This window comes from Clytia hemisphaerica, unplaced genomic scaffold (genome assembly GCF_902728285.1).
Source record: "Clytia hemisphaerica strain Z4C2 unplaced genomic scaffold, Clytia hemisphaerica genome assembly, whole genome shotgun sequence".
In the NCBI taxonomy this organism is placed as follows: domain Eukaryota; kingdom Metazoa; phylum Cnidaria; class Hydrozoa; order Leptothecata; family Clytiidae; genus Clytia; species Clytia hemisphaerica.
This window is the reverse complement of record NW_027103824.1, coordinates 193,526-210,361: the sequence shown is the minus strand read 5'-3', so window position 1 is coordinate 210,361 and position 16,836 is coordinate 193,526. Positions and strand designations below refer to the sequence as shown.

The following is a 16,836-nucleotide window of genomic DNA, read 5'->3' as shown; positions in this document are numbered from 1 at the left end:
AAAAGTCAGGATTTTTCCCTGGGTTTGTGCTATTTGGCACTTTAGAAAAATCAGTTTTCGTCGGGGTTTTTGATAAAGTTCTCGTTTTTTGCCTGGGTTGAGATTTCCATTGTTCTTCACTCGATTTTTACGCCGGGTTATCGACCGGGGCGAATCTCACCGGGCCACTGATACAGGGGTGTTTGAGTCGAAATAAGTTTCGTCTACTTCTTGCTTAAGTCGAGCTAAGTTTCGTCCACTTCTTACTTGAGTCGAACTAAGTTTCGTCCACTTCTTGCTTAAGTCGAACTAAGTTTCGTCCACTTCTTACTTGAGTCGAACTAAGTTTCGTCCACTTCTTACTTGAGTCGAACTAAGTTTCGTCTACTTCTTGCTTAAGTCGAGCTAAGTTTCGTCCACTTCTTACTTGAGTCGAACTAGGTTTCGTCCACTTCTTACTTGAGTCGAACTAAGTTTCGTCCACTTCTTACTTGAGTCGAGCTAAGTTTCGACCACTTCTTACTTGAGTCGAGCTAAGTTTCGTCTACTTCTTGCTTAAGTCGAGCTAAGTTTCGTCCACTTCTCACTTGAGTCGAACTAAGTTTCGACCACTTCTCACTTGAGTCGAACTAAGTTTCGACCACTTCTTACTTGAGTCGAACTAAGTTTCGTCCACTTCTTACTTAAGTCGAACTAAGTTTCGACCACTTCTCACTTGAGTCGAACTAGGTTTCGACCACTTCTTACTTGAGTCGAGCTAATTTTCGACCACTTCTTACTTGAGTCGAAATAAGAAGATTGGGAATAGTTTCTTTAGAACAAGCTATCCTGAACGCTAAATTAAAATATCTTGAAAAAAGATTGTTAAACGTCTTAAAAGCAGGAAGAATATACTTTTCTAGATGAAAAGGAAGCAGCAGAGGAAATTAAAGGAAGAATATAATTCTAGGAAAAAATGCTCATTCGAACAAATAGGAAAATTACACACACGAGTTTTCATCCTGCTTTGTTTGCTCAATATTTTTATTTCAACATCTCGTTTATTTTTTCAAGCTAACTTGCCTTTTTCTCGTATTATCAAGGGGTTTTATCCACAAACATCAATTATTTTTTATCTAGAGATGTTATTAACCTGAAACTTAATACAAGTGCTATTTATTCTTTTCGTCATCATTCTTGAAAAACATTCTACCCCAGGGGGCAATAGATTTACAGGATGACGTGAGATGCCACCCGGCTATCGAACCTTGGACCCTTAGCGGGAGGAAAGGGAGGAAAATTCTCAGGCAAATTAAGGCATGTCCAAATTTACCATAATTTTTTATCACCGTTTCCACTTGTCATAGCATATCACTTCATACGTCGAAAGAAGCGTATTGGAGTGTAGATCACTGGAATAGCTGTGCCATAATTAATTTTTTCACCAAAAAAAAGATATCAGGCAAAAACCAAAAAATGTTGACGTCAGCAAAACTTGTTTCTTGAATAACTCCAGTTTGCCTTATGGTATAAACATGAAATTTGGACAAAAGTTGCATATCATTAATAGGAACATTTTTGCATAATTTATTTTCAAAATTTTGCTGACGTCAGCAGATATCAGCAAAATACGAAATTTTGCAATAAAGTGCTGACGTCAGCAAAATTAAAAAATTTTTTTTTTTCAAAATGGTCCTTTTAATGGTTTGCAACTCTGGTCCAAATTTCATGTTTTTACCATAAGCCAAACTGGAGTTATTCAAAAAACAAGTTTTGCTGACGTCAGCATTTTTTGGTTTTTGCCTAATATCTTTTTTTTGGTGAAAAAATTAATTATGGCACAGCCATTCCAGTGATCTACACTCCAATACGCTTCTTTTGATGTATGAAGTGATATGATATGACAAGTGAAAACGGTGATAAAAAATTGAGGTTAATTTGAAAAATCTGGACAGGCCTTAATTTGCCTGAGTTTAAAAATTTTGTGAATTTTATTTTGTGAAAAAGGCTCATACTAATGAACAAAATTTAGAATATAAAAGTATTAGCAAAAGAATGCCAATGTGGTGGAAAACACCCCCTGATAAGACTAGAGATAAATAAAATACGTTTTAAACTTTATTCTTAAGCCAAGATACTATTGGTTATGACTGAGAACTCAGTGGCCAATACTGTCAATTTTTAATATTTAAATATATGGCTGATAAACACCCCCTTCTCACTGACCCACTGGGACCCCCTTCTCACTGAAAAAATTGACCAAAATATCGTCCGCAGTCGAAATTTATACTCCAAGTTTTGTCCCCGCTGAAAATAATCAGAGAGGCAAATGCTCACTGCCAGATATTGTGTTTTTTCCATCACCATTCTGGGTTTTTTGACTCGAAAACAACGGAATTCAAATCCCCAGCCATATGAAATATTTGACAAAAAGTCTCCATCGAGTTTTGGTCCGTTATTTTTAACCCTAAAAACTCTACCGAGTCTTTTAGAAAGGGGTGTTGAGAATATTTCTGCAGACTGGACTCGTATCTTACGAAGATTTATGCAACCCTGGAGATACACATGCTCATATTTGCAATAGCTAGGATGTTAGACAAACGAAAAAGTCTTATTCACTAACTCAATATTTTAATACATATTCTTCCTCTTTTCCAATGCTTGAGATGTATTACGTTTATGACGTATTTACGAGGCGTTTCACATTGATGTTTTTGTATTGCAATAACCTTATTAAGGAATACCTCCATTGTGACGACAAATAACACGAGAGAGGTACATTATCATGCAAATGAGGCTATTGTTTATGACTGCTTATGAATTTTAAAGTCTGTATAAGTAAGTCTTTAATATTTCTTCAATCATTTATATCTTAAAACCATCAATTAATGGTCGCAGCATTTGGTGTAGAATATTCGGTATGTATTTTGATTCCTTTTAAAGTCATGAATAGACAATATAATCGTGAAATTTATATTTCTATTAAAAGTGATTAACAGATAATTTTCTATATTTGGCTTAGAGATACACCTTTTATGGTCCTAAGAAATACCTCCAAAGTTTTTGACTCAATTATTTTCCAAAGCTGAGATATTCGAAGACTGTTTAAGAATTTTTAGAGATTTCAAAAGCATGCCAAATTTGATACTAACCTACTAAGCGCATATTAAAAGAGCTATTAAAAAGGTTTTTTCTTAAAGAAGCATTCATCACCATTTACAGCATTGCCAAAGAAGTAAATTTCTTTTTCAACTTTTTTTTTTCCCAATAGATTCGGAATCTGAAACTTTAATGATGGCGAGCTTTCTATTGTGGATGACACTATGGTCAATGATGTTATCCTTATCCTGCTTAGTAAAAGGTTAGTTAATTAAATTCATTTGAGATTTTTTATAAACAGGGAAGGTGTACTCATTATTTCATACAACCCTTTCTCACAGACCCGCCAAAATATAGATCCCGGTAGAAAATTATCCTCTAATTTTTATCCACGCTAAAAATAATCAAATAAACCCAATCCTCACTGAAAATAGTTTACTATTTCTCCCATCCCCACTAAATATTCTGACTTGAAAACAATGAAATTTAAATCCCCAGCTAAAAAAATATGAGAATATCAATCCTTATTGAGTTTCAGATCGTTATGTTTAACCGCCCACCGGCTAAAAAAATCCCACCGGGTCTGTGGAAAGGGGTGTGTTCGGGGATGTGTTATTCCATTCTTTCAGCATTCCAAACAGCAGGATGAGTATTTGTAATTAAAATGTATTATTATCATCAACATGAAAGATATGACCAATCTGATTGGCTAAAAACGTAAAAATAAATGCTGTATTTCATATTGTACCGTACAAATATAAGACCGCGTTCAAAAAAGGGGTCTGGTAAGCGAGAAATCATATTTTATACAATTTTATAATTAGAAAAGTTTTCTCTTTGCTTCCATTACACAACAACTTATCAAAAGAGTTTATAAAAAATGATTTTTTAATCTTATTTTTAATGACCATTCGATTCGTTTTTCGAATGTTTTTATGTTGATTTCATCCAAATAAAAGTAAAAGATTGAATATAAAAATATTGGAAGAGAGAAGAGAGAGAGAGAGGGAGGGACAGAAGAGGAGACATAAATGGAGAGAAAAAAGTTTGTTGATATTTTTCAAGTTGGTGATAAACCAGTTATCATACTTTTACAGACCTCGACTTAAAGACTTGGAAAATATGACGAAAAGTCTAAACTCGAAAAATATATCCCATATTAAACTCGGTACCGTGTGATAGCTATTACTTATTTCTTTATGTATTCATTCTACTTTAGTTTTACATATCGATACTATGTTTTCTTTTTCGATTTAGATTTTGAATAAAATAATAGACGGTTCTAATTAACTTTTCAATGCAATTTAATCATTTAGGCCAGGAAAATCCATGCAACCCCGATGTTTATAATGTTTTTGATTCAACGACAATATTTCAACGAAGCAGTGGAAACATTGTACCTTCAAATTCAAGAAGCTTCATTTGTGATGATGGTATAAACCATGATGTTTGGCAAAGATTTATCAGCCCAGCTGGCAGTGAAATGCCTACAACGTGTCCACCTCAGTTCGCATGTGGTAAGTATTTACTTCCATTCTAGATGTAGATTATGATTTTAACAAAAATACATATATAAAGGTATTTTTAAGACAACCTACATAAAGTTTGGATGTTTCTTGAAATGTATGACCCCTGCAGCAAGTAAAATCATAAACCGTTACCATAACGGGCATAGCTAAAATCTTTTCGTACCATAAAAATAACAAAACATAGCCCATATCAAGCCATCATGCCTAAATTTTCTCCAATGAGCTCAAGTTTTCGTATAAGACAACGCCAAGGTGTCAAAAATATAAAATTTCGGTCCGAAGTGCTTTTCTGGAGACACTAGGATATGAAAGAACAAAAGAAAGGTTATAAAACGCGATAATTTAGCTTTCATGAATCATGAGGTGTTGGTCATGTACCAGTTTTATGGATCAGACACCACCAACTCATTGACTGCAAAAAGCTTCAAAACCTGTAAATTTAATTTCCCGGGGGGGGGAGGCACTCGATTTCTAAACGACAGCATGTGTCGACAAAGGAAATGCCTTTCAAAATTGGACCCTTACAATGCAGCCCTTTGGAAGTGAAAATGTATACTTACAGTACATTTTACCAAATGAGCTTGAGATGTCGACACAATGTACAAAACTAATCAAAATGGGAACGAGTCAAAATTATAAAGTTAAATCAGATTTTTACTGTAAGACTTACAATTTAACAGTCCTCAAACATACATTGGATACAGTATTCTTAGCTAAAAAAAGACCCTTGCAATACACTCTATCAAAATTACACCCTTACAGTGCATTTAGAGGGTATCAAAAAACCTACTCACATGTCGTGGATCAGACCATATGAGTGCCTCCACCCAGATCAATTTTTACAGTTAAACTAAAAGTGAAAACTAAAAGTGTTTAAAAAAGTTTAAATGAATCACTTGTATAATTGTAATTTGAAGTCGGTAATCAGTTTGATGATCGATGTCCGCTAAAGAAATGGCCAGGTAAAATAAGATTGTCCGCCAATTAGAGATGTCTGCCTATTAGAGTGTCCGTTAATTGGAGGTTTTACTGTAACCAAGCACAAAGAAACTCCAACCAAGTAAGACAAAGCGCTATAGGATTTTGTTGATCCATTGCACTGACTATTGTTTATTATAGGAACTCGCTATCCTGTTTGGCTTAATGATACACACCCGACATCATATAATCAGGCAACAAACGTCAAAGCTTGTATTAATGTTGAAGGGGTTTGTTGCTTACAAGAAATCCAGATCCAAGCAGCAAGATGTAGAGACAATGTAAAAAACGAAGATTTCTTTGTGTACAAATTAGCACAGCTGACTTTGGCGTGTCCAGTTGGTTATTGTATAGGTAAGATATGCTCATCATTAAGTACCCCCAGTACAATGAATATCATGTTATTTGAATCTGTCTTCCCCCCTTACTATTATATATTTTGAGGCTTGGAACCGAGCTATTTTTTCGAGTTAAAAAAACTCAGTTATTACGAAAAAACCAATTTCTTAACTTCGTAACTCTTTTTTTCCGTGACTTTAAAATTTTGAATTATTTCTGGTATCTTAACTCAAGTATTTTTCCTTCCTTCAAGTTTTCGAGTTATTTAAAGGATCGCAAAAATAACTCGAGAATCTACGCAGGAAGGAAAATAACTACAAAATTTAGAATGACGTCATATAGAAGGTACAAAATTACCTCAAAAAACGCATGTGTGAACGTCAAAATTCAAAACGTCAAAAAAGGACACGGTACAAAACAAAATGGATTGAAACAGATTCGCTCCGCTTTTTTCATCTGAACGGAACTACCCAATTTTTTGCTCGAAACCAATATGAAAGAAAACCATATCGGAGCAATACAAAGTCTGAGCATAGCCTTAATCATGTCCGTTTTCATATGCAGGAAAAGAAGTAAGATGTCCAGCTGGTCAAACGTCAACTACTGGATTTACACCTTGTCACGGTAGGAAAGGTTTTTTGTTTTTACCAAACAAAATAATGCAAACAAAACAATCTTTATATACTTAAGAAACCTTTTATTCGTTGAAGGAGAAAGATTTGTAGTTATATTAATTTAAATATTTTGATAAATTTTTTACTTCGAATATAAAAAGTTTTTGTCAATTTCTGTTCACAGATGAGTATCCAAAACAAAGATCATTACCTAAAGTGACAGTAGATGTGCACAACTCGAGAATCCGTTTTACATGCGACTTTGAGATAGAAACTATCCGAGCTAACAATAGATACAATGTAACCTGGTATTCCACTACTGGAACGGCAGCACCCAAGATATTAAAAGTAGATCCACTTGAGAATGATCAAACAAAATCTTTTCTGAGAAACGAAAATACATTGAGAACAATAAATGAAAGGGCCTTTTGCTTGAATCAAAACGTAAGTAACTTTATTTACAGGCCTGTAGCTGTAGAAAAGTAGGATAATTTTTCTAAAAGAAGGAGGTTTTTTCAAAAAGTAAAGGGCCATTTTTTCAACAATATTTAGTTCCTCTAAAGATTTGATTCAAGGAGGTGCCTTTCAAAAAACTTTTTATTTTCCCTATAAAGTATGACAGCTCTTTATCACTTGATATGCAAATAAGCTTTATTTCCATATATTACGGATCATCAAGATCTGCTTTCCTATTTTAGATTTTTTGCGAAGTTCGTTCTTTTTTTGCTGGAAGTGAAGATAAATCAGACTTTAAAAGAAGTAATGTCTTCTACGCAGGAATCAAAGTAAGTTTCTGTTCTTTACCTGAGGAGGTTTGAAGACCGTGCAAAGTAATTCTCTTTATTTGCTTTGATTCTTAATTCTTTATGAAATTTGATTCTCGTATTATAATATCTCAAACTTATTTTAGTATTTTAATTTTTTGAATGAGAGTAATTATCGTTCCATTTGCATTACTTTAGATCTCTCCTACAAATATTGTAATATCAGAGCAGGGTTCAGCTCAAGATGTGACCCTGACATCAACGGTACCCATTGTCTGTAACGAGGGATCGTCAACATGTGGAGTAAACATTAGAATAAATCAAAACGACAAAAATGCAAGAATTAAAGATCAATGCTCTTTGCTGTGAGAAAATGAAATTATTAACCATATTAATTTTTTCCAAAACAACCAAATGACTCATTCGATATTTCATTCAAAAACTGCAACTTATCTGCCTTATTGCAAATTATATTCATTTAAAATTTGTTGAAGCAAAATATTAAAATCGTAACAAATTTAAATGATTGATACCAAGCTGACTATTACCATTCAATTCAGTTGTCAGTTTCACTTTATCTATGATTAGATTTGAGCGCGGAGAGGTTACAAAAAAGATGAACGTTGCTGCAACAAGAGACTTCATAATTGATAATGATCGGTTGTTGAAAATTAACTTTAACATGCCTACACATGCAAACCCTTTAGATTGGTATTGTACATCTCCGTTGCCAGATGTAACGGTATGTTTTTTTTATTTGAGTTTCGATGTTCAAAAAAACTCTAAAAATGTAGTATTGTATTGCTGAATCTTTTCTTTAGTGTGAGAACCAATATTGAGATCCTCTCGGAGAGAGGCTAATAATAAGAATGTCTTTAGAGAGTGAAACACTACTAGAGAGACCCAGAGGCCCTACAATGATTAGTTAACATTACTGATATAGATTTGACATATTATAGAAACTCTTTTACAGTCAAATGTAATGTATCTAATGGAGCCGTTAGATTTAGATTATAATTATATTATGTATATGTACTTTTTAGCAGCAATACAATGATAATATTAAAGTTCAAAAGAATAGAATCTTATTTTTAATGTCATCATTAACTTAGATTACAGCAAAAGATGCTCCAACAAAAGAGTGTAAGACTACTGGCGATCCTTACATCACTACTTTTGATGGTAAATGGTTTCGACATTACAAAGTTGGAGATTACATTCTTGTAAAATCAGGTGCAAGAGTTTTTGAGGTAAGTGATAAATAAAAAACAATAGAAATAATTAATGTTAATAATTAAGCTCGTCAAAAACTTAATCATATAGACTAATACTAAATAGAAATCCTTGATATCAACTTGAAAAAACAACAAAATTAAAACAAAATTACTACATGGACTGATTAGCACCCTGTATGCTTTACTATTTCGACAAAAGTTGTTTTTTATTCTTGGTAGGTCCATACCAGAGTTTTTGAATGCCACGTATCTGTCTCGTGCAATTGTGGAGTCGCAGCCAGAGAGGGCGACGATGTTATGGTAGTTGATATGTGTCAAACTGGTAAAGCACCGATTGTAAAGTTTGCTAGCACAGTCGAACCTCAACAGGGTAGCAGAATTGAAAGACTTCCTGGCGGAAAAAAGTTCATCGTAAGTGAAATATGGTAATGTAAAAAGACATTTTCTGCTAATTATATACTTGTCTATGTGACATTTGTATCGATCATTTTGATCATTTTTGCACCTAATGACCTATATCCAGCAGAATATTTGCTGGTCAATTCATTATTATACGTTCTATTATTTTTAATCATGTTTCCTTTTTAGCTTAACTTTCCTTCTGGCGCCAGAGTAACGTTTGAATACAAAAACGCAAACATCTTCGCAGACATCATCGTGTCACTTCCACCGGATGATTATCAAAATACAAGAGGTCTTTGTGGTACTTGGAATGGAAACAAAAATGATGATTTCACATCTGCAAGTGGTCATGTTGTGGATCTACACCATTCGGGAAATAGAGAAAGAATGGACATTTTCACTGAAAGTTATAGGTGAGTTGCTTAGAATTAATATCATTAGGCTTTTTTCTAGTAGAAGGGATCAGGATATTTGCGGATATTTTTCCTGCTTACTTTTAGGCGCGTTAGTTAAGTAGCGATTTCAGTAGTCAACTGTTCATACTCATATTAGCTTGGGTGTAAATGCTCCTGATCATTTAAAGTAACTTTTTGTTGAATAATTTAGATTCAAAGATTTCGGTCGTGAAAGTTTATTCTACTATCAAGGGGAAAAAGAAGGCAGGTGTAATTCGACAAGGATACCAACTTACTGCTCCTGTGAAGGCGATGGTAACTACCAAACAGATGATTCAAAGATCACTTGCGATAACAGTGGACTAGCAAATCGTCCAAAATACCAAACTAAAGGAAAGAAACCTGCTGAATTGATCTTTCCAGGTAAATGGATTATTTTTTATCATAACGTCATGGCAACGAATCTATAATCATATTATTCTCCGTGAATTTAAAAGCGCACATTCAGAACTAGGGCCTTATTAATCGTACTATTATTGTTAAAATTCGTCATTATTATTATTGTTTAGGAAAAAAAATTACACCCAACAAGTTATTAAGTAGCTCTAAAAGCAAAGAATTAATATGGTTGAAAACATTCAATAAAAATTATCTGTCAAATGGTTATCAATCTTAGGACAAGGGTGTGGAAAACGCCGTAGAAGACGCCGAAGTATTGAAGACCATGGTCGAAATGTGATTATAATGCCAGATGAGGATCCTGCTTCGTCTATTTATGATTTTAATCCACCTCAAATAACAACACCACCACCTACCTTTCCAACCAGTAGTGGAATTACTCAACAACAAGCCGAGCAAAGTTGTAACAGAGCATTAAAAGAATCCAAAAGTGGAAAAATTTGTTTACAAGTTATACCAACCTTGGATATAACTCCATTTATGCAGCAATGTATTGACGACACAAAGGTTTTTGTATTTTCATTACTCTATAAGAAGCAAAAACTATTATGCTTTAGTTTAAGTGTGCTCAAACTCTTCTGTTTGTTTATTCCTCTAAAAAATATATGCTTATGAAAATAAGTAAAAAGGTTGAGGGTTCCACTATTAACTTCATCATGATTTAAAAATATTGGAAAGTATTAGAATATGAAACTTTTGAAAAACTTATATTGCGATTTGTGATTTGCGATTTAACACAAGGAGATGGTTTTTCCCTTATCTGGTAACCTAAAACTATTCACAAAAAATATCCAGTCAGCTATTTATTCAGTAGCTCAATTATAAGTTAAACTGAAAATTATTTACAACACTTTAAATCTTACACTAAAGGCACTTGACGACTCAAGAACTTCAACAATATCTGCTGTAGCAGCTATGATGGAGGAGTGTGAGGAAGAAACACTTCGAAACGTCACGTTATGGACAGCCGACGATAATGGCAATCTTCAGCCACCTCAAGCTGTCGGTGATGCATTATGTCCAAATGATTGCAGTGGTAACGGTGGATGTGTGAATTCTACTTGTGTGTGCGATGCTGGATTCTTATCAGTTGATTGTTCGATCAAAGAAGGTAAAGTAAAACATATATTAAAAACATTACTAGAGTTGCTTCAGATCTTTTCCATTAACATGGTTGTCATGATTTTACGTTTGTGTTAAAAGAAAACGGAAATGTGACATTATCATTGAACAACCTTCGAATTCAGGTAATCTTCAATCTTAGGCTCTCTTACCCCTACCATTAATATTGTACAATATATCAGCTTTTCCACTCTACTTTAACTGCCAGTAATGTGTGTATGTCTTTTATCCTGATGTTTTAGGGGATCCACCAGTTCTAGAAAGGGTTGCATCAGATGGTCTATGTGATATTCGAAAGCAAGACTGTCTAAGGGCCCGTGTTATTGGCCAGAATTATGTGGAATCTGATAAACTTGCGTGTGGAACGAAAAAATTGAAAGTAAGTTTTTATGGATCTTATCAAATGTTGATACTAGCAGCTGGTGCTGAGTGGAAAAGAAAATATTGTTTTGTTATTTCAAGAGACAATGTTTCATTCAACAATATTTCAACTAATGCATGATTCAACCGTTTAATGTATATTCTTTATTCGCATCAGGTTGATGGACTTATCTTAGAAGGTAGAAGTACTTCAAATATGCTATCTTCAAAAAGTGATCTATTAAGCTTCCGAGACTTATCCTGTGAAATTCCCGAACAACATCTACCATTGGTTGCCCTTGACTTTTCCCCAGTGCGGCCGGGAAGACCAGTTGGTGGTGTTTCAATACAACTATCAAATGATGGTGAAACTTTCTCAAATGAGAGTTCAAATTATATAGCGTACGATTCGAAATGTGTTGAATGCAACAGTACTACTGATTGTCGTTGGAAGGTTAGAAATAGTTCTTTACGAACAAGAAGAAGCTTGAATTTTTATATACAAAGCTTAACTTATTCCATATAATTTTCAGCCGACCGAAGGCAAAGATTCTAGTTTATTTTTGTTCTTATTACTTATTCTGGTCGCAGAAGTGTGGTTTACATTTTTTCCAAACCTGATTCTTTTGAACCTCTACAGGTTGATTCTTGCCGAGTAAACAATTATTGCATTGCTGTTGGTGAGCCGAACTTTGAGGATTGGTGTCAAGTTTGCCGTGGGAACAACACTTTTATGGAAAGAACTGGTCAGTATACGAATCCGTATTCTTCTTTGAATAATCGTGCTCGTATATTAGGAAAGATACTTATTTTTTAAAGCTTTGGGGAGTCTATTTTATAGTAGATTTTTAATTGATGGACTTACTTTTGACTTTAGAGAACGTTGCTCCTATTTTCCGACCGAGATCTACACAAAAAGCATTCCATGACCATACTCTACGTTTCACAGTTCCTGTAACAGACCCTGAACAAAAAATATTGAAATTCAACTTCATTGGAAGAACTCCTGATAATATGGAAATATCGTCCGCTGGTGTTATAACGTGGACAGCCGCAAAGGAAAACAAAACCTATAATGTCAGAATCAGAGCAACCGACATTTGTGGAACGTTTTCAGAAGCTACATATATGTTCGAGTCAGTTTTTTGTCCATGCGAAAAACTGAATGGTGCTAAATGTGGAGCTTACCCAAGTGTTAATTGTCAATGTCCAAAAGGATGCATGGGAAAAAAGTAAGTACTCTTGTCGAATAGACGTCCCCCCGCTATTGATTGTTAAGAGAAAAAAATCCACCCCCCGCTCTTATTAAGGGCTCTGACCATAGTCGAGAAATTGACTTTAGTATTTGAACATAAAAGTTATGTTTTTTAGGTTCTTTAACACTTTAACCAAGAATTGCCTTTATAATTTGCTTTTTAATCAAATCCTTTAACATTAAGAGTAATTAAGAATTTAATGACAATAATGACGTTATGAACTTTAAAAAGACGTTAATAATATGTTGTACTACCTTCTTTTATAAAAAGTGCTAAGTTTTAATGGGTAATTAACCTTTTTTTTTCGAAGTTTTTTCAAAGTGTTCGCAAAGAATTGAACTGTTTTAAATTTTTCGGAAAAATTTCTAAATTAATGCATCAAAAGTTATGGCTGTTTTTCTATGAAAAATTGGGATGAAAAATTTGTCAAAAAGCACTATTTTCAAGATTTTGAGACAAATAATTTTAATTCCATCTACCGCAAAAGTTTTTTCAAAATGTTTTTTCTCTGCCGAAACTATGCTCTTCAAAGTTGAAATACTCTTCTTGGTAAAAGTCTTCATTTTCTTCTTCATCAAATTTTTTCATTGCGATTCTTGAATCTTCAGACTCAAGGGTAATTGACCTAACAGAAAATGTATAACATGCCACAGTTTTGTGGGCTACATCAAGTAGAACTTTACATTTTGTAAGTGGCAAATATCAAAAATTCACTATGGTCAGAGCCCTTAAGACCCCCTCCCCCTGCTAATTAAATTCGAAAAATTCTATATTTTATTACTGTGTAGATAGACCTTAAACTTGTTAAAATTTCCTTTTTGTTAGTATTGTTTCTTATTTTACGTGTTTATTTGTTAAAGTTTCTTTTTTGTTGCTGAAATTGATATCAGTTAAAAAAATTCTGTCTTCAAATTACCCCCCCTCTTATTCCATCCCCCCCGCTTATTAGAATTTAGAAAATTTTCCTACCCCCCTGCTTATTCGGACCCCCCGTCTATTCGAGAGATAAGAGTAAGCTTTGATGCCATCGAAATTTTATCAAATTTCTTGTTTTCTTTAAAAACAAAAAGTATTAAATAACTGAATTTGTAGTCGACTGTCTCTAGTTCAAAAAACAAAATCACTACCAGGCACTATCAGCTCATTCCAAGGAATCTCAATACATTTTAGAAATATTTTTCTATAAAGCTCAAGAAAAGAACAAAATTTTGACTACCACCAGCCATTAACTAATTTAACTCGATACATTTTATATAAAAAGAAGTCTATTCACAATATGAACTGCTGTTTCTTTGATTTTATTACCCGATTAAGAAAACTCACACAAATAGAATGATCATTCTTTTATAGTTGCACACAAGCAATCAAAGGTGAAGAGTGCACCATTAGGACTGAGAAGGAAAGAATACCACCAAAAAGTGAGTGAACTATGCATTTTGAACTGTAAACTCATATTTTAATAAAGAACAGATACCTCTGGATTTTGGAGATGACTAGCAATAAGAAATTTAATTTTTTTTTAAATCCTAGAATCCTATTTTCATCTCGAGTGCCAATCAAACGGACTGAAAGCAGCATTTAACTTGAGTCATTTGGAACGACATGGATTACCTTACATTGTCAGATTTAAAGGCGAAGGTCATGATTGCAAGCCATTGAATTCAACATATGGAAACCTTTATGGTGACGGAAAACTATGGATTGCAGCCAATTATTCAGATTGTGGGATCAAGGCTTATGAAGAGGGAGGCAAGATAGCGTTTGAACAGACAATCGTGGTAGAGTACGGTGCTAAGATGGATTCTTCATTGATACAAAGGCAATTCTTTGATACCTATAATGCAACATGTTTAATTGAACGAAACATCACAAGGCAATGGAATATGAGTGTCGCAAAAAGAAGGACTATCAATTCAGAAGAAGGTTAGTCATAAGAACAATTTTGAAAAGATCCTGAGCCCGGAATTGCTGAATTTCAAGCAACGAGGGTAAAGGCCGTAAAAGTTTTACAAATTTTGTTTATTAAGCTTCAGCTTAAATAACTCAATTTTGCCCCCGAAATGGGAACAAAATTCAAGAACAGCTTCGGGCTCAAAGTATTGATTTAATGTAATATCATGAACGGCTGAGGCTCAACAAAAAAATGTCTGGTTCTTAAAAAACAGAGAATGTCCATTGAAAAAAGAGGATTAATTACTTAAAGGCAGACGTCTATATTTAAACGTCTGAGAATTAAAAACAGTTTAAAGATGGTTTGAAAGATCCATTTCATTAGTCCGTTAAGTATATCATTAAAAGGATTTTCTACCGGCAAGTACAAAACGCCTACTACCTACTACTTAATACTTACTACCTACTACTTACTACTTACTACCTACTCAGTTTGTATACTTTACAGACCAGAACTCTCCTTAGCTTGTTCGAAATCTCTATATTCTAAAAAAAATGGTTTTGTAATATCTGAATGCTAACACACAAGTCTTTGCTTTATATTTACTTGAAAAAAGTGTTATCTAAAAGAATATTTAGCATATTTACGTAGTGAGTAAATATTCTCTTCGCCTCATATAAGTATACTGAAGTATAAAACAAAAGGCCATCATCTTGATTTTTTCTTTTTCCTAAACCTACTCTCTCTTATGACTCTTATTATAAGAACTTTCCTTTTTCCTAAACATACTCCCTCTTATGACTCTTATTCTAAGACGATAAGAATACACGTAAATGTCTAAAAAAGGCTCTGTAATATAAATAAGGGGTCAATATATCTCTATCCTATTGTATGATCTGCATCATATCAAACTCGATATCAAATGGCTGGTGCCAAAATACTTCTTGGAATTGGTTTGCGAAGCTTTTAATATTCAATAACTGTGTCAATATTTTTATCAAAAATTTAATTTCGTCAATACTTTGACATGGTCAAATTGACACCTCTAAAACAGCTCTTTGTAGTATTTTCCTACTGAAAATTTCTACCTTGCGATACTGAAAGCATCTTATTGAGCACAATAAGAATTTTTGCTACATAAAATGAAGTCTACAAAGGTCATATTTAACGACCCTGTCAATAGTTTGGTTCAAAAGGGTCATTTTGTCAATAAATGTCAAAGACTTGTCAAAGGATTTCCAGCAAGTACCCAGTGAAACATAGGGCTCTACTTACTTAAAGTATCTTAACTTTTTAGATTGATCGATTCTTATAAATAAAACTGACATGAATAAAAAAGTGTGCGAAGGAAATATTTTTCTCTTCTACGAAGAAGTGCGTCTGTAAACTTTATAGAACAAGCGCGGGAAAAAGTCATAAACAAAATAAAAGAGAGATAATATTTTGAAGTCTTCAAAGTACGATAAAAGAAGAAGTTTTAACTTTTTTACCACCAAAGTTTCAGATTTTGCTAATTTTAACATGCTGAATATTTTAAAGGTAATTTCGAGCCGTTTTGAGCTATTTTACAGTAGGTAGTAAGTAGTAGGTAGTAAGTATTAAGTAGTAGGTAGTAGGCGTTTTGTACTTGCCGTAAAAATAAGTCAATATAATTTCTATCAACAATTTCTCGTAAAATGTTTTTTTTCCAACATTCTGACTGTCTGATACCAATCATGGCTGGAGTCATCATGTGTAAGAGTGACTGTGTATAACAACAAAAGTTTATTGAAAATCATCCCACGGTCATGGTGAAGCTAAAGATTTACTAAGATTTATCAACCAAACAAAACTGACGCCAAGTCAAATCTGTCGCTTAAAAATTTCCATGAAAATTACAATCGAAACTTATCTCATAAAATGCTTTTTTCAACATTCTGGAGGTGTTCAAAGTTAGAGGTATATCATATGTAGAGCCAAGCAATACATGAAAAGTCATTTGCTATCCCATTTGCAATGAGATATACAAGTCAAGAAATCAAACAATAACCAACAAATCATGTCTCTTCACTTTCATGTCACATCGTGTTTATATGGGGTAACCAGAAAGTCAATCCACATCTTCCTTTATTATGGAGTGTTCCAAAACTATTGGTAGGTTGTTTGGAAGTAAAGAAACCCACACAGTTTGATTTATTTTAAAGGTTTAACTTGGTGAAAACAAACTGCATCTTTCTAGCAAAAACTCATGTTTCAACCTGCTACATAACAATTGTCAGTCGGGTCTGCTATGTAATAGTTTTATATAACCGGGCTTGAGAATCCGTAAGGAACTTGTAACATATATTATATATATATAGTTTGTCAGTCGACTCGAATCATGATACATTACTTATACTTTACTGGGTGCATTTTTCGCTGTGAAATTAAAAACGGGCGTCAGTCAGGGCGTACGG

At 33.7% G+C, this 16,836-nt stretch overlaps 1 protein-coding gene across 1 annotated transcript; it reads left to right on the top strand.

Moving 5' to 3' along the window:
• Positions 1-2,790: 2,790 nt before the first annotated feature.
• LOC136806708 (von Willebrand factor D and EGF domain-containing protein-like) lies at positions 2,791-14,438 on the top strand. The gene is made up of 21 exons (XM_067063300.1): positions 2,791-2,876; positions 3,230-3,319; positions 4,374-4,574; positions 5,706-5,918; positions 6,468-6,527; positions 6,702-6,961; positions 7,216-7,302; positions 7,480-7,646; positions 7,870-8,023; positions 8,394-8,531; positions 8,736-8,927; positions 9,105-9,331; positions 9,525-9,736; positions 9,990-10,279; positions 10,643-10,883; positions 11,137-11,273; positions 11,433-11,708; positions 11,895-12,000; positions 12,132-12,486; positions 13,861-13,928; positions 14,041-14,438. Exons 2-21 carry the CDS (start codon positions 3,250-3,252, stop codon positions 14,436-14,438), a joined length of 3,852 nt encoding a protein of 1,283 aa, XP_066919401.1. The 5' UTR covers positions 2,791-2,876; positions 3,230-3,249.
• Positions 14,439-16,836: the final 2,398 nt, after the last annotated feature.

Coding starts and splice junctions, on each gene's coding strand:
- LOC136806708 (XM_067063300.1), top strand. CDS start 3,250: ATGATGGCGAGCTTTCTATTGTGGATGACACTATGGTCAATGATGTTA. Junction 6,962..7,215: donor CCTTTTGCTTGAATCAAAAC/GTAAGTAACTTT, acceptor TTCCTATTTTAG/ATTTTTTGCGAAGTTCGTTC. Junction 11,274..11,432: donor GTGGAACGAAAAAATTGAAA/GTAAGTTTTTAT, acceptor TATTCGCATCAG/GTTGATGGACTTATCTTAGA.